Below are 25,559 nucleotides of genomic sequence, written 5' to 3' on the forward strand. Positions count from 1 at the left end.
TGCTGGGACTTCTCCCGTTCTCCAAGAACTCTCGAAGATAATTGCCAGTGGTTCTGAAATAACTTCCGCTAGTTCCTTCAGTACTCTTGGGTGTAGCTGATCTGGCCTGATCTGATCTGATCTTAGAGGATAGTAGGCTAAGGAAAGGTTGACTAGATGAGCTTTAAGAACTTCTCTGTTCTAATGCAGGAATGAAATTATTCCAAAATAATTGGTTTCTGGCTAGCTGGTTAGATAGTTTCTTTCTTTGTGTCCTTATACATCTCATAGGTTTGATGCTGTTTAACCAAGCCTTTTATTTACACAGCAAGAACTAGAACATTTGTGGCACCGCTGAGCGGTTCCTGCTGAAAAAATGCTTATTGTGTCAGCAGTTTGCTGCTATTCACCCCACTTTTCTCAGTCTCTTTGTTTCACCGCATTTTTCTCTGCTCCTCTAGTGCCTCGTTGGAATTATCCATCTGCCTCCAGCTGTTCCATGTCAAACCTCCCTCTTTGAAAATTCTGTTTGCTCATTTCTTTACAGTAGCCATAAATATTTGCACAATAAAAATTAGCTGTAAAGATTAGCAATGCCTGAAAGAAAAGCAATGATCCACAAATGCCAGTGTCTATTGGTCCTTCTCCAAAAATGAAAAAGAAAAAAAAACCTCAAGAGAGATATATTTCTTTGTACTGATTGATTAGAGTTTTAAATCTTACCTGTTATGTTGGTGCTTCATTTAATGGCCTAATTCAGAGGTGGGAGTGTGTTGTCTTCTAGATGTTATTGAACTCTGTCCCACCAGCCTTTACCAACATACGTAGCTAGCACTGAGGAATATTAGGAGTTGCTGCTGAATGACATCTGTAGGTTTCCATGTCTTGCCTAATTAATAGAGTCCAAAAATAGTTGTCAGGTGCTGATGTCACAATATTGGTTTTAATACGTGGTTGTTGTGTGCCATCATGTCATTTCCAGTCTACGGCAACCCTAAAGTGAACTTATCACAGAGTTTTCTTGGCAAGATTTGTTCAGAAGAGATTTGTCATTGCCCTCCTCTGAACGTGATGTGCCCAAGGTTACCCAATGGGTTCCCATGGCTGAGTGCAGACTTGAACTTGTATGCTTTGTAATTTATTAGATCATAAGGTACTGATCACTGAAAAATCGGCAGGCACGTCCAGAGTGGAAATTTAATTCTAGTTTCGCACTAAGGTTCTACTTTTTGTAGGGCTTTGTATCATAAAGAGCAGTTAAATTATGACTATGTTTGCACAGAACAACAAATCAGAATTCTTTAGAAATGTAGTTTACCACCTGCTTGCATCCTGGCATACAAAGGAATGTCTCAACAAACCACAGGCTTCCATTCAGTGGTTTACTGTGATATCTGGAACACCCATGATTTGATCTAGGTTTATTTCTCTGATTTGTCATCTGACAGAGAAGCCAGATTATTCAGTTCCAGCTGTCATGATGTACAAACAATGGTCAGAAGGGTCTGTAGTCTATTCAGCTGTTCCCACTTACAGGAGGAGCAATCTGACTTTGTGCACAGAATTCTGATTTGCCATTATTATGTCTGAATGCACCCAATTTTCTCAGCCATGTAAAGGACAATGGGGTGAAACAGCAGCCGACTCCTTTTATACTTGACTATCATTCTCTTGATTGGTAGTCAAATATAAGAATCATGTGGAATAGTGTCTGAAGTATGAAGCTGGGAACCAGTTCTCAAATCCCCATTCAGCCATGGTAACTAACAGAGTGACCTTGGGAAAGTCAAGCTGTCTCTCAGCTTTCGAGGAAGGCTATGGCAAATGTCAGAATAAATCCTTCTAAGAAAATCTGTTTGCCATAAGTCAGAGTTGACCTAAAGGTACACAAGAACAAAGTATAGTTCGGTTGTTGTATGTTTTCTGGGCTGTATGGCCATGTTCCAGAAGTATAGTTCGGTAGTTGGAAACTATTTTGGGCAGCCTTCTCCAACATGTGGCTTGAAAATGTGCTGGACTACAAATGCCACTGTCTTTAGCAAGTACCACATTTAGTTGGGGATAATGGGGATATTCAACAACATATATAGAGGATGCCATGATGGTAAGGCCGAGTTAAAACTTAAAAGCTAACTCCAATAAATTAAACTGGTTCTGGAAATGAAAAGCTACACAATTGATATCAGATAATCCAAACAACTAGTTTCCACAAGTATTCCAAATGCAGTATAGTGTATGGATAACAGTTGAAAACTTTTGAACTTTCTACATGGAGTAATATAATATAATCTTTTCCCATTTCAGCCACATGCTCTTGCCAGCACATGGCCTCTCTTATATTATGACTTCATAATAACTGGTGTTTATATCCTTCCATCCATAATTTTGTTGAGCTACAGGGGAGATTCAAAACTGTATTGCTGCTATGTAAAAATAGTACCTGCTGTGCTCTTTCCCTGTGTGTGTGTCTCTCTCTCTTTTTTAAAAAAAGAACAGATTGTGATGCTGTTTCAAAATCACCTTTGTTCACCTTCAACACAAAGTAAATCTGCTCCGATTTTTCATCTACTTTTGATCACCCTCTAAAGCAGAGCATCAGAAAGCAAGAGCAAAATGCATTCTCTTCAAAAGCAAATCACTGAAAGAACTGGGAGGCAGGATGAAGCCAGAACAGGAGGAGTTCCCTGTCAGAGATATTCAAGGTGATGAAAGGCAGGGATGAGCGTGTCATGTTGTGACCCATCACACACCATTTCTATCATGCTGCTATTAGTCCAGGGCATCTGCCCACAAACAAGTACCTTCCAAGACATGTTGTGTTACAGTTCCAATCCTCCCCAGCCTTCATAGGCAATTGTAGAATCTGGGTAAAGGCTAGGATAGTGGGACATGTATTCCAACATACTAAAAATGTTGGTATTTAGGAAAATACAGCACAAAACAATCGCAAAGGTATTCTTGTTGTGTGCCTTCAAGTCCTTTTCAATTTATGGTAATCTTGAGACAAACCTATCACAGGTTTGGGTGTTTTGGGGGCAAGATCTGTTCAGCCCAAAGTTGTTTTCCTCTGAGGTTGAGAAAGTGTGACTTTCTTAAGGTCATTCATCATATGAGTTCCTGTAGCTGAGCAGGGATTCACATCCTGATCTGAAAAGTTGTAGTTCAACATTATAATGACTACACCACACTGGCTCTCTTATTGTAGCGATATTGCTCTCTTATTGTAGTTGAAATACAAAGGTTCTATAGTTCTAGCTGTGCTTCCTTATGGATACATGGAATACATCTGTGCATACCAATTTTGATTCATGTTCAGTGATGACTACAGGTATGCATTTGCCTTATGGAGTATTCATGCTGTTACAGTGTGACAAGCAGAGAGAGTGATATCAGATAACAGAATTTCCTCAAAGTATTGGAGAAGTAGGTATACATTCTGCAAAGCTTGTGCAAATCCATACTGTTATGTTTACTTTAATGAATATGTAACAACATAGCCCATTGCTCTATCTAATCTATTACTATCAACTCTGACAATCAGCTCTGTCTCTCCAAGCTGTCTGTTGGATTCTTTCCTGGTCATACTGGTAGTTTTCTATCAAAGTACTAACCAAGTCTGTCCCCTGTACCTTCCAAAATCATAAATCATAGAATATTAGTTGTTCAAGTTGGTATAATGCTAGCAGGGAGTTGTGGCATTTTTTAAACTAATGGATTTTAGAATGAGGGTTCACTTCCTCAGACAGTCCAATAAACCTTAAAAGTGGTCCAGGGCTCTTTATAGGTACACATTAAGATGGCTACCCCTATAGTCTGACTTGGTTCCCATACTGCTAAATCCAGAGTGAACAAAGTCTATGTGGCTTCTTCCAGTTCTGAATGAGAGATGGATGGCTCTGTGGCAGGCACCAGGCAGGACCTCAGAACAGACTTCCACTTCCAGTCTGGAATTTGCATGGCTGGGAATATTTTGGTCAGATGTGGCAAAGTGCCAATCAGGCAGCTGAAAATCAGGACCACAGAGAGCTCCCCATGAGGCATATCTCAGTCAGCATCAGATGAGACTCAATGGGAAGCAGATAGGAGTTTCAGTGCTGGCCTGAGCCAGGTGATGATTTATACAAGGTTTCTACATGGAGATACCATAAATCTTGGGGAGATTACTTTTTTGGATTCCAGCTCCCAAACTCTCAAAGGCAACTTGGACACTAGACATAGGGTTATGGGGCTTATAATAAAAAGTAACCTTCCTGGGCTTTGAAACTCAAGAGCAATTTATTCATGTTGTGTGATTACTCTGAGAATGAGCCCCCTTCCCTACTATAGCCATGCTTGTCAGTCAACTATGCCCCATGAATAACAGAAAACATTACTGAATGAATGATTTCCACTGAAAGCATGTCATGGTGCTGCTGGAGGGCCTAGAAAATCCTAAAGGTCCTCCAGAAGAAGCACACCACAGAATTATCTGGAGGACCAAGAAAAAATCTCAGAGATTAAGATAGTCTGGGAGGTTAAGATAGTCTGCTTTTGGTCCCACTCCTTTGCAGGCGCAATTGGTGGGGATGAGAGACATGGCCTTCTCAGTAATGGCTCCTTGACTATGGAAATTGCTTCCCAATGAGATCAAATATGCCTCCTGACCTTTAGGAAAAAAAACTCAAGACATGGCTCTGGGACCAAGCTTTTGACAAGTAATTGAGGCAGTGCAATATGTAATAATGAAACAATGTGATTGATAAATGGAATGGCCTTGGATTATGTTTTGGATGGCGTGACCAACTGATGTTTTAATTGATGTTTTTAATCATTCATGTTTTAATTATTGGTTTTAATTGTAATTGTTTATTTTATACATGTGTGTATGACATCAAATTGCTGCCTGTTGTAAGGCTGCCTTGAGTCCCCTCCAGGGTTGAGAAAGGCGGGATATAAATATGGTAAATAAATAAATAACAAATAAAATCCCTAGAAATGGCATATATTGTCAAAAGTGAGCAAATGAATCTGCAGGTTCCGGCCAAACAAATACAGGGGTTGCTCTATAGCAGTGGTTCCCAACCTGTAGGTCTCCAGATGTTTTGGTCTATACCTCCCAGAAATCCCAGTCAGTTTACCAGCTGTTAAGATTTCTGGGAGCTGAAGGCCAAAACATCTGGGGAACCACAGATTGAGAACCACTGCTCTATAGAGAGTGAATTTGAATTTGGCTCTCTCAGGCCTAATTCTACCCTTTTATCCATTACACCACATAGGCTCTTGTTCCCCAGATTAGTGAAAACAGTTAGGTCCTGTGACATCCAATGGTGGCTTGAGTGAGAATATTATATACCATGGATGAAAAAATTCCAGTCTGGGAATCAGCTGATGAAAAGATATTCAAGCTTCAAGCCTGCCCGGAAAGATCCTCTTCTATGAGAGGACTGCCCCTGATGCATGCAGATATTTCTCCTGCTAATGTGCAATGTTCTTTGCACATTTCCAATGTAGATAAATATTTCAGATGTGCTGGAAATTATTTCTAGGACTGAGGTCACAGCGTTCAGGATTCAGCCAAGGTCCCAGCTCAAATGATCCATTCTGTTTTTCCACAATACTTCTTGTTCAGGGAAACAGATAACACATATAGACCCAGTCATTAAATTTCAGCCCTCCCCTTCTAACATCATCTGTGTCCTTTAAAACCTCAGGACTTCTATAAATAAATGTATATTCAGATAACCCAAGCAGCAAGCAAAAAGCAATCATCCATGAAATCACTGGTTAAGCCTAAAATGACAAAGCTAGGGATTTCTTCTTCTTCTTCTTCTTCTTCTTCTTCTTCTTCTTCTTCTTCTTCTTCTTCTTCTTCATTTCAAGGAAAGACAAATGCATAAGATTTCTTTCTCTCTCCTGTTTTTCCCCCTTACAGTGCTGTGAAAAAAAAGAATTGTGCTTTATTTCTGTCATCCTAGGTATTTTGGAAATATTTGCTGTGTCTCAGGGGATTGTAGGAATACGAGGAGTTTTCAGCAACAAATTTTTAGCGATGTCAAAAAAAGGAAAACTCCACGCAAGTGTAAGTAAAACATCAATCTCATTCACTAGAACTGCCTTACCAAGATAATGTTGAAATATTTCTGTGGAAAAGGATCTTGAATGCCTTATCCTAATCCTGTATGGTGTTCAGTTTTCATGTTAAATGTATACACACACCAGCCATGTTTAGCAAACCAACAGAGATTTGATATATCTCTTGATATTGTTGTCTGCACAAGAATGCAGGGTTATTAATATTGTTGCCTGCACATATTGCAAGAACAGGAAAAAATTGAGATTTTGTCTTGAAATTCTCCAAAGTTGTTTTTATGGATTACAGAATCTCACGGGCATCTTGGCCCATAACCATAGCGGCTAGAATATTCTGGAAGTTTAAATAAATGAAATCAAACATTCCAAAAACTTCCAGTCCAAAAACTATCATTTCCAAACTTGTTTAAAGGTAAAGGCTTCCCCTTGGCATTAAGTCTAGTAAAATCAGAGTCTGATTTTACTAAGCCAAAGAGCCAGCATTATCCGTAGATGCCTCCTAGGTCATGTGGCTGGCATGACTACATGGGGTGCCATTACTTTTCCACCAAAGCGGTACTTATTGATCTACTTACATTTGCATGTTTTCAAACTGCTAGGTTGGCAGATGCTGGGGCTAACAACGGGAGCTCACCCCATCCCACAGATTTGAACTGCCGACCTTCCAGTCAGCAAGTTCTGCAGCTTAGGGATTTAACCCACTGTTCCATCTCAGCCCCCTAAACTTGTTTACAAGACTTTTAAAGAAGGCATCTTGGGCAATTCTCTCCATTGTTAAATATCTCTTGCCATCAAAAAGTTCTTCCTAATGTTTAGATGAAATTTCTTCTCTTCCCATTTACATTTCTTGGTTAGAGTCTTAGTCTTTGGAGCAAAAAAAACAAGCTTGCTCCAATCAGATATTTAAAGATAGCTATCATGTTACCTCTCATTCTCCTCTTCTCTAAGCTCAACATACTCTGCTCCTTAAGATATTTTTTATAAGACTTGCTTTTCAGACTTTTTAATCATCCTCTTCACTCTCCTTTGGACACATGCAAGCTTGCCAAGCTTGATGATGATGATGTTTAGAATGGCATTGGCTTTTTTAGCTACCACATTATATCGTTGTCTGATGTTTTGTTTGTGGTCTCCTAAGACCCTCTAGGGATTTTCAGCATATGCTGAAGAAAGTCATAAGAACATTTGAAGAGCTGTCCTGGTTCAATTCATCATCCTGTTTTCCACAATAACCACCCAAAGGATGCAAGTCCTCCCCATATCATTCTCTAGCTGCCATTGCCACATTGCCTAAGAGATTCTGGAATCATAGTCCAACGAAATTACTTTTTTTCAAGCTCTCCTTTTGAGATTCCCCAATGCAGAGACACAGCATTCTTTTTTAATTTTTGCAGTCCCAGGCAGGCTGCAAGATGTGGATATTTATGAATTAAACGTTGGGTTGCTAAACATGGCTGGTGCGCACTGGGTCAAAAACTATGTAGGAGTCAGAGAAGGAATGCAAAGTCAAATGGAAGCATGCCCTTCTTCTGAATCAAATCTCAGATGATTATATGGAATTTAAAAATATAGTGTACAGTCATGCCTCCACTCTTGCGGTTTTGGCATTTGCGGATTTGACTATTCATGAGTTTCATTAAAAATGTACCCTCAGCATGGAAAGATGCCTGAGAGCATTACAGGGAAATGTTGATAAAAAGTCTGTGTCTTCTCTCTCCTTCTGCACTGTATTGCATTTTACCTATTGTGTGGTGATTCAGGGTGCAATTCTCTAGGTTCTGGTAGGTCTCCTCTCTCATTCCTGAGCTTCAGCTCTCCATTTAAGTCAGTGGATCACAACCTGTGGGTCCTCAGATGTTTTGGCCAGCCAATTTACCAGCTATTAGGATTTCTGGGAGTTGAAGGCTAAAACATCTGGGGACCCACAGGTTGAGAACCACTGACTTAAGTAGTTATTTAATTAAATGCATAGTGTGGAGTATGATGGAGAAAGTATCACACTCTACAATGCCATACTATCCATCCCAATTTGGTATGGACCATCCCAAATAACCCTTTGTCATCGTGCTCTTTCAACTTTTTTGAAAGTGTCCCAATTTCTTTCTCTGTCCCCATGTAATTTCAGTTGCTACAAATTGTAAAAGTAGTTTGCTCTCATTTGAACCAGCAGAGTGGAGAGGAACAGGTGGAATATTGCCTTTCCCAGGAGGCTCATGCAAAAGCAAACAGCTGCAACATCTCCAAATTATTTTTTCTCTCTCTCTGGTTTTCACCAGATTTTCTCCATGGATAAAAATGTACATTTCCCCGCAACTGTTGCTGTGTGCCTTCAAGTTGTATCTGACCTATGGTGATCCTAAAGCAAACCTATCACGGTTTGGGGGAAGGGGGAAAATTTGTTCAGAGGGATGCTGCCTTTGCTTTCCTTTGAGGCTGAGAGAGAGTGACTTGCCCAAGGTCACCCAATATGTTTCCATGGTTGAGTGAGATCAGAACTCTGGCTTTCAATATCATCATCCAATGCTCAAAACACTAAGCTATCTTCCACTTTTAAAAAAATGCATGCATGGTGTTGTGTTTACGAAATGTTTTGTAAACCTTCCAGATGTGTGCATTTCTGAAGCAAGGTTTCATTTATCTCAAATGAGATGCCCACTGGGTGATCTTGGCAAGAACCTCACAACCACCTAAAATTAGTGTTTCTCAAACTGGGGGTTATGAGATGGGTGTCAGAGGGGTCGCCAAAGACCATCAGAAAACACTACAACTCCCAAATGTCAAGGTCTATTTTCCCCAAACTCCACCAGTGTTCACATTTGGGCATATTGAGTATTCATGCCAAGTTTGGTCCAGACCCATCATTGTTGAGACCACAGTGCTCTCTGGATGTAGGTGAACTTCAACTCAAAAACTCAAGGTCAATGCCCACCAAACTCTACAAGCATTTTTTCTTGGTCATAGAAGTTCTGTGTGCCAAGTTTGGTTAAATTCCATTGTTGGTTGAGTTCAGAATGCTCTTTGATTGTAGGTTAACTATAAATCCCAGCAACTACAACTTCCAAATGACAAAATCAATCCCTCCCCAACCCCACCAGTATTCAAATTTGGGTGTATCAGGTATTTGTGTCAAATTTGGTCTAGTGAATGAAAATATATTCTGCATATCAGATATTTACATTACGATTCATAACAGTAGCAAAATTACCGTTATGAAGTAGCAATGGAAATATTATTATGGTTGGGGGTCACCACAACATGAGGAACTGTATTAAGGGGTTGCGGCATTAGGAAGGTTGAGAACCACTGACCTAAATGATTTTCTGTCCTTAACAATTTATCCCCTGTAAGGCAAAGAAGTTTTAGTTTGTCATGCTTTAAGAGTGAGCAATAGATGTGGTATAACTCTACTTCATTTCTAAATTTCTGTGTGGATTATTTCCTAATGCGTAGTCAAAGAAAAAAAAATCTGAACATAAGACATCAAAACCAAGCTCTCCGTTTTATAATAGCTTAGATTTAGTTAAAACATGTTTTAAATAATGTGTTTAGTGTTGTGCTGTCTCCTTTTAATACCATGAATTTGCTTTCAGTCAGTTTGGGCTGACTTCATAACTTGCCCATCGTCTATGTGAATATAAGCAATTTCTCTCTTCTCTAATATAAAATAATTTTATCACTCCATGTTAAAGCACTGACTTATAATTTTGGGGCTGCCAAAATTTAATTAAAGCCTTTTCTTGATTCCTGGTTGATGGCTACAAGCCACTTGTGTTATATAGGTGGACACAAGTTAAGATAGGTCAGCCCGAAAGGTTAGGACCCGGAGCTCCATCTGTCAAATGGGTGCAAGAAATTAGTTGAAACCAGAGCCAAATGTCTAAAGATCACTAGGCTAAATAATGCCGATAATGCAAAAACAGCATCTGCTGTTCTTTCCTGCTTTGGCAGGATGAAGTTATTTTATGGGCTAATGAGTTCGAGGAGGCGAGGCAAGTGCTGTGCTTGTCACTCAGGCAGTTCTTTGATACTGACAACATTTTGATTGCTTTTAGCTGAACTGAAGATAAACCCAAGACCCAATGTTATCTGGGGGAAGCAATCCTATAGGCTCTGGAAGGCCTCCCCTTTCTTATCTCAGCTTCAGCCTTCCATTTAGGTAGCAATTTAATTAAATTATAGGAGCAGTTTGTTTTTAGTAAGGGAACTGGATTTAAAAGCAACATTAATCCTGGCAATTATCATCTTCCCACACAGATGGCTCAATTTCCATTCTTAAACACACACATACAGATATTTTATATTCTTAGGGCTCAAATCTTGTTAACCCATATATCCTCCAATGCTTCACAAGTGCAAACTGTAGTTAAGGAACATCTGACTGCGATCAGGATGGTAATTAATGAGGAAGAACGGGCAAATTTGGAGAGGCTGCAACATTTTGCTTTTGCCTGAGCCTTTTGGAAAGAGCAAAATGTCATCCCCTATTCCCTTCCCACAGCCCTAATGACTTGAAAATATTTCTAGTTTTGTTTCATTTTTAAGAAGCATACAATGGATGCATATTCATAGGGTTCTTTGAAAAAAAAATAAAAGGATAGGTAACCTTTCTGAAATGAGGCGACCATCACAAGACCGACACATTGTTTAACTTGGGGCTGGGCTGTGGCGCAGGCTGGTAAACAGCTGCTGCAATAAATCACTCTGACCATGAGGTCATGAGTTCGAGGCCAGCCCGTGACGGGGTGAGCACCCGTCAATTAAAAATAAAATATAGCCCCTGCTCGTTGCTGACCTAGCAACCTGAAAGATAGTTGCATCTATCAAGTAGAAAATAAGGTACCACTTATAAAAAAAAAGTGGGGAGGCAAGTTTAACTAATTTACAACGTTGGAATGAGGAAGTGAGGAAGTGCCATCAGAGTGGATGATGAAGCAGCTGCTCCCCCCTGTGGCTAGAATTGAACATCCCCTCAGGAGAAGGTTAAATTGCCTCTGCGTCTGTCTGTTGTCTCTGTCTCGGTTCAATGTGTTTATGGGCATTGAATGTTTGCCCTATATGTACATAATGTGATCTGCCCTGAGTCCCCTTCGGGGTGAGAAGGGCGGAATAAAAATACTGTAAATAAATAAATAAATAAATAAATAAATTCCTACTTTGTATATCTCTGCTACAATCTTAGACTCCGGAGGAAACTGGGAGCATATTACCTAGTTACCATTAAACTCCCTGAAGTTTAGAATATTAGATATACAGTCAGTCTTCCACATTAGTAGAGTTTTGTGGATATGATTAAAATCTTCTAAGAATCTCTAGGTTTCTTAGGCCCCTTCTACACTGCCATATAATCCGGTTCAAAGCAGATAATCTGGATTTTATATGGCAGTGTAGATCATACCTTAGAACTTCTTTCAGAAGTTAATCATAAAGTCATTCTGGAGAACCTATTCCTGGAGATGTGTGCGCTCAGATTTAAAAACAATAGTCATTTTATTCACTTTTTTCGTTTTGCCATAATGCACCATAGTAGGAGCTGCAGTGGTGCAATGGGTTAAATCCTTGTGCCGGCTGGACTGCTGACCTAAAGTTTGGGTTGCTGACCTGAAGGTTGCTGGTTCAAATCTGTGAGACAGGGTGAGCTCCCATCTGTCAGCTCTAAATTGCAGTGACATGAGAGAAGCCTCCCAGCAGGATGGTAACACATTCGGGCCTCCCCTGGCAATATCTCTGTAGATGGCCAATTCTCTCAGACCAGAAGTGACTTGCAGTATGTTCTCAAGTCGCTTCTGACATGATTAAAAAAATGTACCATAGTAAATGTGAAGGGTTGCTTGCACTGCATTTTTCATTCCTTGTTTTTAACCAGAGCAAATGAATACTACGAATAAAATCCAAAATAGATGTGGAAAGAGAATACACTAGCATAGCCCCAAAGGTGTTTCCAAGTGAATCTTTGACAATGGTATCACTTTGCCACCTTGGATGAATTTCACAGGGGCTCCAGATTATAACTGCTTCTGTTTGTAACTCTTCTATTTTCCTGACACTTCCACAGTTTTTATAAGCACAGAAAATCTGTTAGAGGGAGAGAAAAGGCAGAATGGTTGCAGAGTCTTTTGACTGATAACGCTAGAATCTGTCTATCTGGAATCACCCCAAAAGGAAGAATGGGCAAAATCTGTCATTTTTCAATGCATTCAAAATGTGTTAGACTTCAAGTTCTATTCATCCTAAATATGAAGAAATTTGCATTTGTTGTTAAAAGTATGTATTTTCACTGGCCTAATTCAATGGAACCATTTCAGTACTACACAGTTATAATATAGTGATTCTATTTTAATTTCCATGAAAGGAACTGTGGTGGCATGATGGGTTAATCCCTTGTGCCAGCTGAACTGCTGACCTGAAAGTTGGGTTGCTCACCTGAAGGTTGCCGGTTCAAATCCGCGAGACGGGCTGAGTTCCCATCTGTTAGCTCTAGCTTGCGGGTACATGAGAGAAGCCTCTCAGCTAACACATCCAGGCATCCCCTGGGCAACATCTTTATAGAGGGCTGATTCTCTCACACCAGAAGCAACTTGCAGTATGTTCTCAAGTCGCATCTGACATGATAAAAAAACCCAGCCGTGAATACATCCTGTGGGATCCAGACATCTGTAGCCATGAAGCACTGGATCACTTTGACTTTTCTATATTGCAGATGCCTGGAGCCATAGTATATGAAATGGAATGACAATGGTATCATTAAATAGTATGAAAGGACTTGCCCAAGGTCACACAATGGTTTCCATGGCTGAACAAGGATCCAAATCCTGGTCTAGAATCATAGCCCAATGTCCAAACCTCATTGACTCTCTGAACCTGAAATACCTCATCCTGAAAAGCAAATCTTGGGATTCCACAGGATGTTGCTATGGCAGTTAAAGTAGAATCATAGCACAATAATTGTCCAATGTGAAAGGGTCCTGGAAGCATGCCCTAACTCAACAATAACAGAGTTGAACATTTAATGATAACACCAAAGACTTTAGAATAGGAAAATAACTCTTTCAGGATGAATTTCCCTTTTGAGGGGTAGATTTCTCTCACTTCCTGTTGTCTCACCCGTTTTTAACTATGAGTTGTTTATAAATCGGATGTTTTTAACTCAGGGGCTACATGTAGTTTTAGTCTGTAATCCAATTTTTGAGGCTTTGGTAGGAGTCGTCCATATGAGATCACAGCATAAAGTTCTTGTATCACACACTCAGAGGCCCCTTCCACACAGTCATATAAAACCCACCTTGAACTGGATTATATGGTAGTGTGGACTCAGATAGTCCAGTTCAAAGTAGATATTGTGGATTATCTGCCTTGATATTCTGGGTTATATGGTTATGTGAAAGGGCCCTAATAGAAGTAAGCACCTTGAATACTTTCAAGCTTCTCCTTAAATGCTTTCCATGAGACCTGGGCACTAGATACTACCTCATGGATGTCATATCATATTATATTTAGAGAGTTTAACAAATAATAAACCTATTCACAGCAAAGAGGGCATTTTGCTGCCGAATTAAGCAAAACCAAATTTTCAGAGGCATTTTCAGTTTACCCTCTGGTTTCATCATTCTTTCCTCATTGATTGCAAAGGCAACTGGACAAAATGAATGTTTCAAGAGACAAAGGCTGTGCTCTTCTGGTTGAGGCAGATCTTGGCAGGAAGCAGAGGACTTACTTCAGTAGGTACAGATACGATCACATTCATAGTTTTTCGTCCTTTTATTCTAGTCCGGATGGCAAAGCATAGATTAGAGCAGGAGAGTGGCTTTCATAAGAGACATCTGCTGTATTGGATGTAGTCAGTGTTAAAACACTCTGGGGAGCATCAGGCAAAGTGCAACAGTGTGGGAAGCCCTAGAAACGTGTTTCCTACAATGTCTTATGTCTTGGAAAAATAACAACAAAAGATACAAGCCCCATTTAACAGATAAAGCTGACAGAGATATAAAATAACACAACAGTAATCTACCCCCTGGAGTCATGTTTGAATTGTCCAGAAAGCTGTATCTGTATAGGAGTGAACCATATGCTTGTAAATATAACATTTGTTTGTTTGGCTTTTCTTTCTGGAAAGTCATATAAGTATCTACCCCAACCCATTGTCTTTGGGGTGTGAAATAATATAGAAATAATTCTATTCTGAAACTATCCTGCTTGAGGCAGGGCAGTTGTATTATCTGTCTATACTTCTACTTTTTCAGCTGCTTTTCAAATGTCCATCATGCAAGTAGGTCAGAAGGGTTAGCAGAAGGCTCAGTTAGGCCAGATGGAAGCAGCAGTTGCTAATGGCCTCCTCCTAATTTTTGCTTCCAATTTCTCCACCTGGTAAGGCACTCAGTGTGGCCAGCCAACACTCATCTGGGATGCATCTACACTGTAGAATTAATGCAGGTTGACACCACATTCCCTGCCATAGCTCAATGCTCTGGAGACCTGGGAGTTATAATTTGGTGAGGCACCAGCCCTCTTTGGCAGAGAAGGCTAAAGACCTTGTGAAACTAAACTTCAGGGAGAAATGTTAAGAATTTCATCCAGAGAACTCTATTGGAACCAGTGGTTAGAGTAAAACCATAGTGCTATAAATATGTAATGTAAAATGGACCTGAGAGACAGTGTTGTGTTGTCATTGGAGTTTTGGACTACAACTCAGGAGACCAGGGTTCGAATCCCCACACAGTGATGGAAATCCATTAGGTGACTTTGGATGGGTCATACTCTCTCTCTGAACCCCAGAAGAAGGCTAAAGCAAACCCTCTCTGAACAATGTGTTGTCGAAGGCTTTCATGGCCAGAATCACAGGGTTGTTGTGTGTTTTCCGGGCTGTATGGCCGTGTTGCAGAAGTACCGTATATACTCAAATATAAGCTGACCCGAATATAAGCCGAGGCATCTAATTTTACCACAAAAAAAACTGCGAAATCATTGACTCAAGTATAAGCCAAGGGTTGTAAATTTCAGAAATAAAAATAGATACCAAAAATTACATTAATTGAGGCATCAGTAGGGTAAATGTTTTTGAATATCTACATCAACCTCTAATTTAAGATAAGACTGTCCAACTCTGATCAAATCATTATTCTCATCTTCTTCAATGTAAATGTGCTTATTTATCTTTTTAATAATAATAGAGTAAAATAATACATGTAATAATACTAATAATAAATACAGGAAAATAATACATGTAATAATAAATAGAGTACAATAATAAATGTAATAATAATAATATCAGTGTGAAATAATAAATGTAATAATAATAATAATAATAATAATAGAGTAAAATAAATGTAATAGTAGCAACAATAATAGAGTACAATAATAAATGTAATAATAATAGAGTAAAATAATAAATGTAATAATACCAATAATAATAGAGAGAAAAATAATAAATGTACCATATATTCTCGAGTATAAGCTGACCCAACTATAAGCCAACCAGGATCCTCACCCGAGTATAAGCCGAGGGGGGCTTTTTCATTCCTAAAAAAAGGGCTTATACTCGAGTATATACAGTATTCTCTCCTGATGTTTTGCCCACATCTATACCTCACAACCTCTGAGGATTGCTACATACTCAATGGAGGACCTTCTAACAGCAACACTAGAGGCACTCCAAGTGGCCAGCTATTGGGCCAAAGACATTTAGTATTAATGCCAAGTTTTTTTCTTAAAAAATCTCTATGTTTGCAAATCCATTACAACCTGTACCCTCGGTTCGCTTCTGGCACGAGAAATAAATAAAAACCTCTGAGGATGCCTGCCATAGATGTGGGTGTAAAGTCAGGAGAGAATGCTTCTGGAACATGGCCATACCGCCCGGAAAACACACAACAACTCTCTCTGAAAAATCTTGCCAAGAAAACCCCATGATATATTCATGCTCTGGTTGCCATAAGTCAGAAACAATTTGAACGCATATAGCAATAAAAGGGTCCTAGGTTTTGTACTGAAATTCAAAGAAGCCATACAAGATATTGAATATCATCTCCAAAAGCATTCAGCACCTTGGTAAGCAACTTCAAAGCTCAAATTAAAACAAATTACAAAGCTACAGAGGGCCCTAAAATGCAAATCCAAGGATTCATGGGATGTTGTCATTATAGTTGAAGTGAAGTTATAGTATTTCTGTATCATGAAAGTGTCTCAGAAAGCACTACTTACATACCATAACTGCAGAACCCACCTAAGACATGTAAAATGACTCAATTATGGAAGTCACTTCCACACATAACAAGCCAGGATACTTAGCCACAGCCTGGGAGCAGTCACTAAGAAGGCTCTAGTCTATCATATCCATACTAAATAAATAATAAAGATTAGATTTTTAGCATTTCATCTCTGTTTCTCATAACAACCTGGCTTTCATTTCCTTCCACCATAATTTCCCAGCCTGATGCCTCCTTCTCTGATGAGATGGACTACAGGGCCCATGATTTGTGCAGAGCCAACATCCTGCAGGTTGGGGATGCTGTGAGCTGTAATCCAAATGCATCTGGAGGCTAGAAGTTTGGATAATAATTTTTCTAGTGAGAAAAGGGGAAACAATGTTTTCCAATAATGTCATTGTTCACCATGATGAATTATGTGTGAAAAGATTTTTTTTAACCTAACCTTCTAGGTCTCCCCAGTCCAAAAAAGATCAAGCTCCAAATAGCTACTAACAATAGTGGGAAGCTGAAAGATGATCACAGTACAGTGCATTCTTGTTCCTGGCTTGTTCGCTATAAATCTGAGAAGACAATTTCACATGATTGCTTCCCCAAAGGGTTTTGGATTGTTTTGGCACGGAAGTGTGCTTCTCATCCATCAGTCCAATGTATTCAGGCTGAACACATGGGAGAGGGTCAAGGGGTCCCCTCATTAAGAGAGAGGAGGGAAGAAAAGCAGAAACTTTACCAGCAGGATGTCTGCCCAACCCAGACCTATTTACAATAATAGTTCATCCTTTGACAGTTCCTTCCCTTGGCACTCCAGTGACCTTAACCCTAGGCATATTAAGACTCTGACATATGACTTCTGGGACTACAGCTCCCAGAATGCTCAGAAGGCATGCAGGTCACTAGATTCTTACGTCTAAATGAGCATCTGTATATATAAATCACCATATGCAACTCTATCTCCTTTTTGCGGGGTGATATATTTCCTCGTCTTTCAGCCATTTGTAAGTGGCAACTAAAGTCGAATTACCGTGGTTTTCCACCTGCACCAGGAAAAATTAGCCAAGCAAGCTGATGAACCAAAGATCCAGATTGATGTAGAAAAAGAAATGTACTTCTGTTTCCTATCCTAACAGACCATAATCTGAAAGGAATGGGAAGCACAAGAAACCTATATTACAGCCTAATATAGTTGCAACCCTAGCCACTACTGCAGAGCACATGCACTAGGAAAACTTTACAAAACTAAAGAATTTGTTAAAAGGGTTTTTCTTTTGCATATCCAACAACAACAACAACAACAACAGCAACAACGTTTTTGTGTTGTTAAAGGCTTTCATGGCGAGAATCACCGGGTTGCTGCGAGTTTTCCGGGCTGTATGGCCATGTTCCAGAAGCATTCTCTCCTGACGTTTCACCCTACATCTATGGCAGCCATCCTCAGAGGTTGTCTGCCATAGATGTGGGTGAAACATCAAAAGAGAATGCTACTGGAACATGGCCATACAACCTGGAAAACTCATAACAACCCAATAATGTATTTGTTTGCTACCCGCCACTCCTCACAACTCAAGGCAGAGAACAGCACAATTAAAACACATTGCCATTATATATATATATAGTGGAAGGATTAAAATATAATAAAATACATTAAAATACAAACAGAGTAAATTTAAAATTCACCATCTAAAATTGACTGGGTAGTTAAGTTGATCACATTCAGCCTCTTGGAAAGTAAACGATTTGGATTGGACTGGATCCAGGGCTATTCTAGGCTAGATCTACCCTATTCTCCAACTTTTTTAACTGAAGGAAACAAAATATATTATATGACCTTTATACTGTCCACCAATTGGAAGAATTTCCCGAACACCAGGATACACAAATAGCAGCAATACAAGTATTTGGGGGGTTAGTACATGCAAGGCTGTGTAAAGGATCCCATTTCACAAGACAAATTATCATCTAGGTCTGTACATGGAGAATCTCTGGCAAAGTTACTTTGGAGGCCACAACAAGCGGTTATGTTGAATGCATGGTTCTGGATGTTGTAGTTCTCACAATAATTTTTCTAAGCTTTGGTATGCCTCCTAGCTTAAAATGGTTCTCCTAATGGATGATGTACACTCTTACACTAGAAGAGCTTGGGACAGGTAAGTGTCCATAGTTAGGCAGTATATTAGCACAATTTCAATATACAATTTATTTATTTACCGTATTTATATTCTGCCCTTCTCACCCCAAAGGGGACTCAGGGCGGATCACATTATACACACATAGGGCAAACATTCAATGCCCATAAACACATCAAACAGAGACAGAGACAGACAGACGCAGAGGTAATTTAACCTTCTCCTGAGGGGATGTTCGATTCTGGCCACAGGGGGGAGCAGCTGCTTCATCATCCACTCTGACCGCACTTCCTCATTCCAAGTCGTAAATTATTTAAACTTGCATCCCCATTTTTATAAGTGGTACCTTATTTCCTACTTGATAGATGCAACTATCTTTTGGGGTGCTAGGTCAGCAACGAGCAGGGGCTATTTTTTATTTTTAATTGACAGGTGCTCACCCTGCCACGGTCTGGCTTCGAACTCATGGTCAGAGTGATTTATTGCAGCAGGATGCTTAACAGCCTGCACCACAGCCCGGCCCCTACATTATAATTTAATTTAAAAATACCCCCATACTGCTTAGGATGAAGTAGACAATGGTCAAGGGCCACACTTGTCCCAAGAAACTTTCAAAACATTCAACCCACGTGTTTAAAAAATCTATTTTTTTTGTTCTTAAGGGGGTCATCCAACCAGTATGACCAGTACAACTGCAGCCATTACAACTTGGCATGTTACTTGGTATGGCCGCTGAATTCCCACTGAAACTGGAGTGGTTGCATTTTGCTAAGGTTTCCAAACTATCCATTAAGGGAAGTCCTTTTTGGAGTTCATTACAGTTGTCCATCTGATCCATGAATAACTTTTTTGGTGTGTGTCAGGAGCAACCTGAGTTGTTTCTAGAGTGAGAGAATTGGCCGTCTGCAAGGATGTTGCCCAGAGGACGCGCAGATGTTTGAATGCTTTTACCATCCTTGTGGGAGGCTTCTCTCATGTCCTCGCATCGAGCTGGAGCTGAAAGAGGGAGCTCATCCGCACTCTCCCTGAGTGGGATTCGAACCTGGCAGCCTTCAGGTCAGCAACCCAACCTTCAAGTCACAAGGCTTTTATCCCCTAGGCCACCGGAGGCTCCTCATGAATAACTGAAAACAGAGTAGCTGTGTTAGTGAGGAATTAAAACAATATAAATAGAACCAAAGATAGTTATCATGGCACATCCAGACTGATTGAAACATTCAAGATTTTGTTCCTGTTTGTCCTGATTTTATATTGGGTTAAAATAAACCAGCCTGATGAAATAGTAAAAAAAAGTCTCTGATTGTCCTGATCGCTGACAGAAAGTATTCCAGGATAAACAAAAACATGTATGAATTTCCAAAATAAAAGTGTAAGGACAGGGACACAATCTGTAAATTTCTGGTCTTTTAAAATCAATTTGGAAGTGATCCAACAAATTTCTTAAAAGCTGGCAAAATGGTTTAGTGATATACTTGCAGACATTTCATTTTTTATTCATATTAATAGTATAATCCATGCATTTGATGGATAATTATTGGCCATAGGAATCCATGCTTCCATTAAGAAGACATGGTGTACTCTATTGTGCAGGCTAAAATTGGCTTTACTGATGATTTGAAGCATCAATAAGGTGAAATGGGCACTTTAATACCCTTTATGGTTGGTTAAGTTACTGTTTCTTGTCTGCATTATGATAGTCATGGTTAGGAGGAGAAGGAGAGAGAGTGAGAGAAATGCTGCATCTGCAGCCTTAGAAGAAATTTGAAAGAATTAATCAGGTGGTTTGGACAAGGCAGAGTCTACGGGAGAAAGTAGATGGCAGAAGTAATAACACTAACAATATAGCTGTCCCTCCACATTTACAAGTTGAGCATTTGTGCATTTCATTATTCATAGGTGGCTATATTAGCCGCTTCTTCTACTGCTACACACAACTGAAAAAATACATTTTCTCTAGGCAGTTTTAGGTCTTCCAGGATGATTATGTGGTTAACTTTCAATGTAGGTAGACCATAGAATCATGATGGAGGACCTACAAATGCCTACATAAGTGTTATCTTGGGTAAATAAAAACATATGTATTCACATTTCCACTTTCTTGGGTGTCCTGTGCCCCTAATGCCTGTGAAAGGAGAGGACACACCAGAACTATAAAGGAGACAACCCTGTAAGTCAGTATTTGTTGTAGATGGGAATCATAGGACTGAGAGAGGGAATGACTTGCCAAAGGCAATGGTCAGAAAAAGACCAAAGGAAAGGCAAGACTCATGACAGAGAAATGATTTGGTTGAATCATGTCTCAAAAGGTGAAGCAAGGACTTTCTGGCTAGTTTTTAAGCTAAAATGCTGGCAAGGCTGATATAATCCCAAGTATGGAATTCAGAGGGAAAGGTAGATTGACAGCTGAAACATGTTTGAAAAAGCCTCCAAATAACATTTCCAAGCTGCATTTCAGAACATCCTCAAAATGAAACTTGGAAGCCAACTGGGCCACTCAGTGGTCTTCTTATTTCATGCTCATGAATATTCCACAGATAAAAAACAGGACTGTGTCTGGCCAAGACACAGCAAAATACAAGCAAAATGACAAATACATAAGCAAGGAGTAGCTGCAGCAATTTGCTTTTGCCTAATTTTTCAGGGAAGACAAGATTTCACCCCTTCCTGTCCTTTCCACCCTAATTTAGTATGATCTACCTTTGCACTTTGATCTGAGTTTGCAACAGTTGAAATAAGCTGAGGATGAAGGGGGAAACTGGGAGGAAGAGAGAGAAACTACGACATTTTAAAAGCTGCTGAGAAATTGAGCCTAACTGGGCTGTTCATGCTAAACCAGAACAGTTGGTATCTCATTTCCTTCCTAGATGAAGTCAAGTTTCAGTGGTCAATATTTGTTCTGCAAGGTTTTGTAGTCCAAAACAAGTGATTCTCAAACTTCAGTCCTCCAGATGTTTTAGACTTCAACTCTCAGAAACCTTACCTGCCAGTGATTATAGATTCTGGAAACTAAAGTCCAAAAATACCTGGAAAACCAGAGTTTGGGAAACACTATGCAAAGCAGAGCTTTCAAACTATGTGTCACAACATGTTAGTGTGTCGGCTGCAGTGTGTAGATGTGTCATGCAAACACAATGAGAAACCTCTAAACCTATATGAAATAAGCACTAAATCAAATATATATATTTGGGGCCCCTGGTGGCACAGTGTGTTAAAACGCTGAGCTGCTGAATTTGGGGACCAAAAGGTGCCAGGTTCAAATCCCTGGAGCGGAATGAGCGCCCGCTGTTAGCCTCAGCTTCTGCCAACCTAGCAGTTCGAAAACATGCAAATGTGAGTAGATCAATAGGTACCGCTCTGGCAGGAAGGCAATGGCATTCCATGCAGTCATGCCACATGACCTTGGAGGTGTCTAAGGACAACTCTGGCTCTTTGGCTTAGAAATGGAAATGAGCACCAACCCCCATAGTCGGACACGACTGGACTTAATGTCAGGGGGAAACCTTTATCTTAACTTACATTATATATATATTAAAATATAAATGAAAGGTTTTCATGAGATATATTGTGTCTCCATGCATTTCTTTATTTAAATTTATGTATCTGACTGTATCTCTTGCAAGGGGTTGGTTAGGGTTTCTGGTTTCCTAGTAAAACTGAAATCCTGTGTCATGAAATGATGCATGTCTAAAAAGTGTCACCAACATGAAATGTTTGGAAATTTCTGGTCCAAAATGGTCACAAAATCTGGTAGAAATGAAATACCCTTTAAAAAAACTTATTTTGCTCATTTTCCCCCTTTTTTAGGCCACATTTACAGAAGACTGCAAGTTCAGGGAGAGGTTCCAGGAGAACAGCTATAACACCTATGCCTCAGCCATCCACAGGACTGGGAAAACGGGAAGGGAATGGTACGTGGCCTTGAACAAACGGGGCAAAGCGAAAAGGGGCTGCAGCCCCCGGGTCAAACCGCAGCATATTTCCACGCATTTCCTCCCGAGATTCAGACAGACTGAACAGCCGGAATTGGCTTTTACGGTCGCCGTCCCCGAAAAGAAAAAGCCACCTGTCGTAATCCCAGCAAAGCCAAAGGTTTCCTTGCCGGTGCCTCGGAAAAACTCTCCTCCCGTCAAATACAGACTCAAGTTTCGCTTTGGATAGTAATCACTGAACTCTGAAACCAAGGAATGTCATTTCTTTTCCTTTTCAGGAGCTGCTGCTTAAATTTGATTATTCCATGGTCCAGAACAATGGTGGGTGAGACCCAACAAGGCACCCAGCTCCATTCGGAGATCCTGCTGGAAGATTCATAATCCTTTGAAATATTGACCTCTAAACTGAATTTTTTTGGGGAGGGAAAAGAGTATAATTCTTCAGCTACGCAATGGGGAAAGGCACCAGAGGAGTTCGAAAGGATGGGAAGGCATTCAGGGGACGAGGGTTGCCTTAATTTTTCAACCTCATCTTTCTGCTTTCCAGTTCTGGGCATGAGTTTTCCTCTCTTGACTTTACATGGCTGTTCCAGATAGGTGAACAGATTCTTTTAAGATGTGAAAGATTACCTCATACGTTGCATTTTTTCTTTATTCTGACTTCTACTGGTTTTAATTGTTTTCTTAATTGTGTTTGTTGTTTTTATTTGGTGAGGAGAGGAAGGAAATTGCTCATGTCATTTTTGTTTTTCCCTCCTATCACATTTTTGCTGCACTTTTAAGAAAGAAAGAAAAACAAATGAAAATACCTCAGGCAAATGGATAGTTGTGGGTGGATTCACACAGCTGGTGGTCTAAAAATTAAAGAATTTTGATAGGAGAAATAAATAATGATGCAATACATATGTCAGACTGGAAAGGTCCTGTGGGATTGTGAAATGGACAAAGTTTGTACTTTTACATTTAACAGCCCTTAGTCCTGATCCAGTGAAGTCCAATGTCTCTGCAAAGTTTTTTGTGGACACTGTCCTCATATTTGTGTGAATGCATTGTACCAGTCATCAAATTCTAGATGAAAGCAAAATTTAAAACCAGTTTGATGTGTGGGTGGGTGATTCTCGACAGTCAAAACATTGAAGCAGTTTAAAAGGAAGCCAAAACTGTTTTGATTAGCAATATTCCATGGAAGAGGCGGTGGTGTTACGCATCTCCATTTCATAGGCATCATAGTAGATGGAGTGGCAGCTGGTGGCTTTTATATCAATAGATGGGAAAGTTGATCTGAAGTTTAGTCTGAATTTTAAAGGAAGAATCCAAGGAATGGAACTGTTTCTTTCAACAGCTGGATTGCTCTTTTGAAATTGGTTTTGTGGGGAAGAGGAGGTTACTGTTTGCTCTGCATTTTCTGGGATGAAATCTCAGTTGAGATTACAGTACAGTCAGTCCTCCACTTTGGCTGGAGTTAGGGGCACAAGATTGCTATGAAAGTGAAAGCCCATAAATAGAAAATAATGTTTTTTTTAAAAAATCTGAGTGAATACTTGTCTAGGAAATCGTAGGTCCTTCAGCATGACTCTGTGGTCAACATCTGCTGGAAACCAACTGTCTTGCTGGAGGACCTAGAGATTTCTAGAAAGAACATTTTAATCAAATCTGCAAAAGTCAAACCTGCAAATACAGAGGGCTGACTGTACAGCTCCCAGTATATCTTTGCCAGCATGGGACACATCTATACTGACCACTTAAGTTAATTTCAAACTAGTATTTAAGGAAGTGTTTTCTCTGCAGATGTTTTCATAGGAAATCCTGGAGCCAGTTGGAGGCCTGGACGGTGATTACACAAACCACAGAGCACTGATGTATATTAAAGACTTTATTAAAGTGCTTTTATGGGCATTTGTTGTCTAGCCACCACAGTTTGGAGCTAGTTTTGAACTGCATTAAATGGTCCATGTAGATGGGACCAATGTCATTTGGGGAACTGTCATCCAAAACGTAATCTTTTCAGGCATTAGAGTCCTCTTCAGTATACCTACTTTGCTCATCTGCATCTGAAAAGACAGTAAAGTATTTACCACACTACACATGTGCATATAACCCCTGAATCGAAATCATAATTATTTCTGAGACAAATCAGGTTATCATACAGACACTGGATTCCAAATAAACATGTCTGGATGTTTTTTTCCTAACCTATCTGAAAAAAAGAAAGAGTGGGATGCAAAGGTTTTCTTTTTAGATATAATTTACCAGGACTGACTCATAACATTTCATTATCTGAAGCAAAACAGCAAACAACAAAGTTAACATACATACATGTCAATTAGTATATCCATGCTAAACAGTTATAACATTTCAACCACTGTGGAATCCTGAGATTTGTAGTTTCATGAAATTGTCCAATTTTTTTGTCAGTCAGTTCTAATGCCATATTTAGTGAATGTACTAGACAATTTCAAGTATCCCACCAGACTACAATCCCAAGCTTTTGTAGGATGGTATCCGTGGCATCCAACTGAAGTATGAAGTGTGGATGTATCCAAGATGTGTAATACCCTTCTGGCACTGATCATTTTGCCACTGCATTCAAAGAATCTCACAAATACCTGGCAGTAAAAACAAAATCATAATAGAACAGATAATAAACAATTTGCTATCATCTCACGAGATGCCAAATTTGCTGTTTAGCAGTAAAGTCAGCTGTAGAAGAGCCCCTGATGTGTGTTCCTATGTATGTTGAACATTTTGCAGAAAGAAGAAGAATAGGGCAGGTATTGTACCCAAGAGCTCCATGAAGATGTTAGCATTGGAAACTTTGGGATGTGTATAAGCCCATGTGGCATTGTGTACCTCCTTCTTTATCACTGTGCATTTTTAAAGGTTTGATTCCAATTCAATTTTTTACAGACATGCCTGACTTTGAATCCTGTGCCATAAATTTAATCTGCTCTAGCCCATCTCCATCCCCTTCTTTCCGAGTGTGTGCTTAAGGCAGCCTGGGGTGGAGGGTCTGTTTCCTCTTTTCTCTCCCCTCCCCAGGGAGGCAAGCGAGGGGATCAAGAAGGAGGAAGAAAGCTTATTCCAGATGACCCCGATTTCTCTCCTGCTGTTCCTTGGGACAGGTGGAAGAGCAAGTCTTATTCTGTCCATCAACCTCATTGCTTCAATGTCTGCGTTTAAAATACCTCTGCTATGACCTTCTGGAATTTCTGCTATTATAGGTCCAAAGAGAGAGTGTGGCGGGGAGAACAACATTACCG

The 25,559-nt window shown here is 39.8% G+C and overlaps 1 protein-coding gene across 1 annotated transcript in view; it reads left to right on the plus strand.

Annotated features, from left to right (window-relative positions):
• Positions 1–25,251, plus strand: part of fgf5 (fibroblast growth factor 5) — a 35,680-nt gene extending 10,429 nt beyond the window's left edge. The window contains exons 2-3 of the mRNA XM_062981521.1: positions 5,934–6,037; positions 22,175–25,251. Of these exons, the coding sequence (XP_062837591.1) occupies positions 5,934–6,037; positions 22,175–22,528 (458 nt within the window). The 3' untranslated portion in view covers positions 22,529–25,251. The remainder of the gene's footprint in view (positions 1–5,933; positions 6,038–22,174) is intronic.
• Positions 25,252–25,559: the final 308 nt, after the last annotated feature.

This window comes from Anolis carolinensis, chromosome 5, assembly GCF_035594765.1.
Source record: "Anolis carolinensis isolate JA03-04 chromosome 5, rAnoCar3.1.pri, whole genome shotgun sequence".
NCBI classification, from domain to species: domain Eukaryota; kingdom Metazoa; phylum Chordata; class Lepidosauria; order Squamata; family Dactyloidae; genus Anolis; species Anolis carolinensis.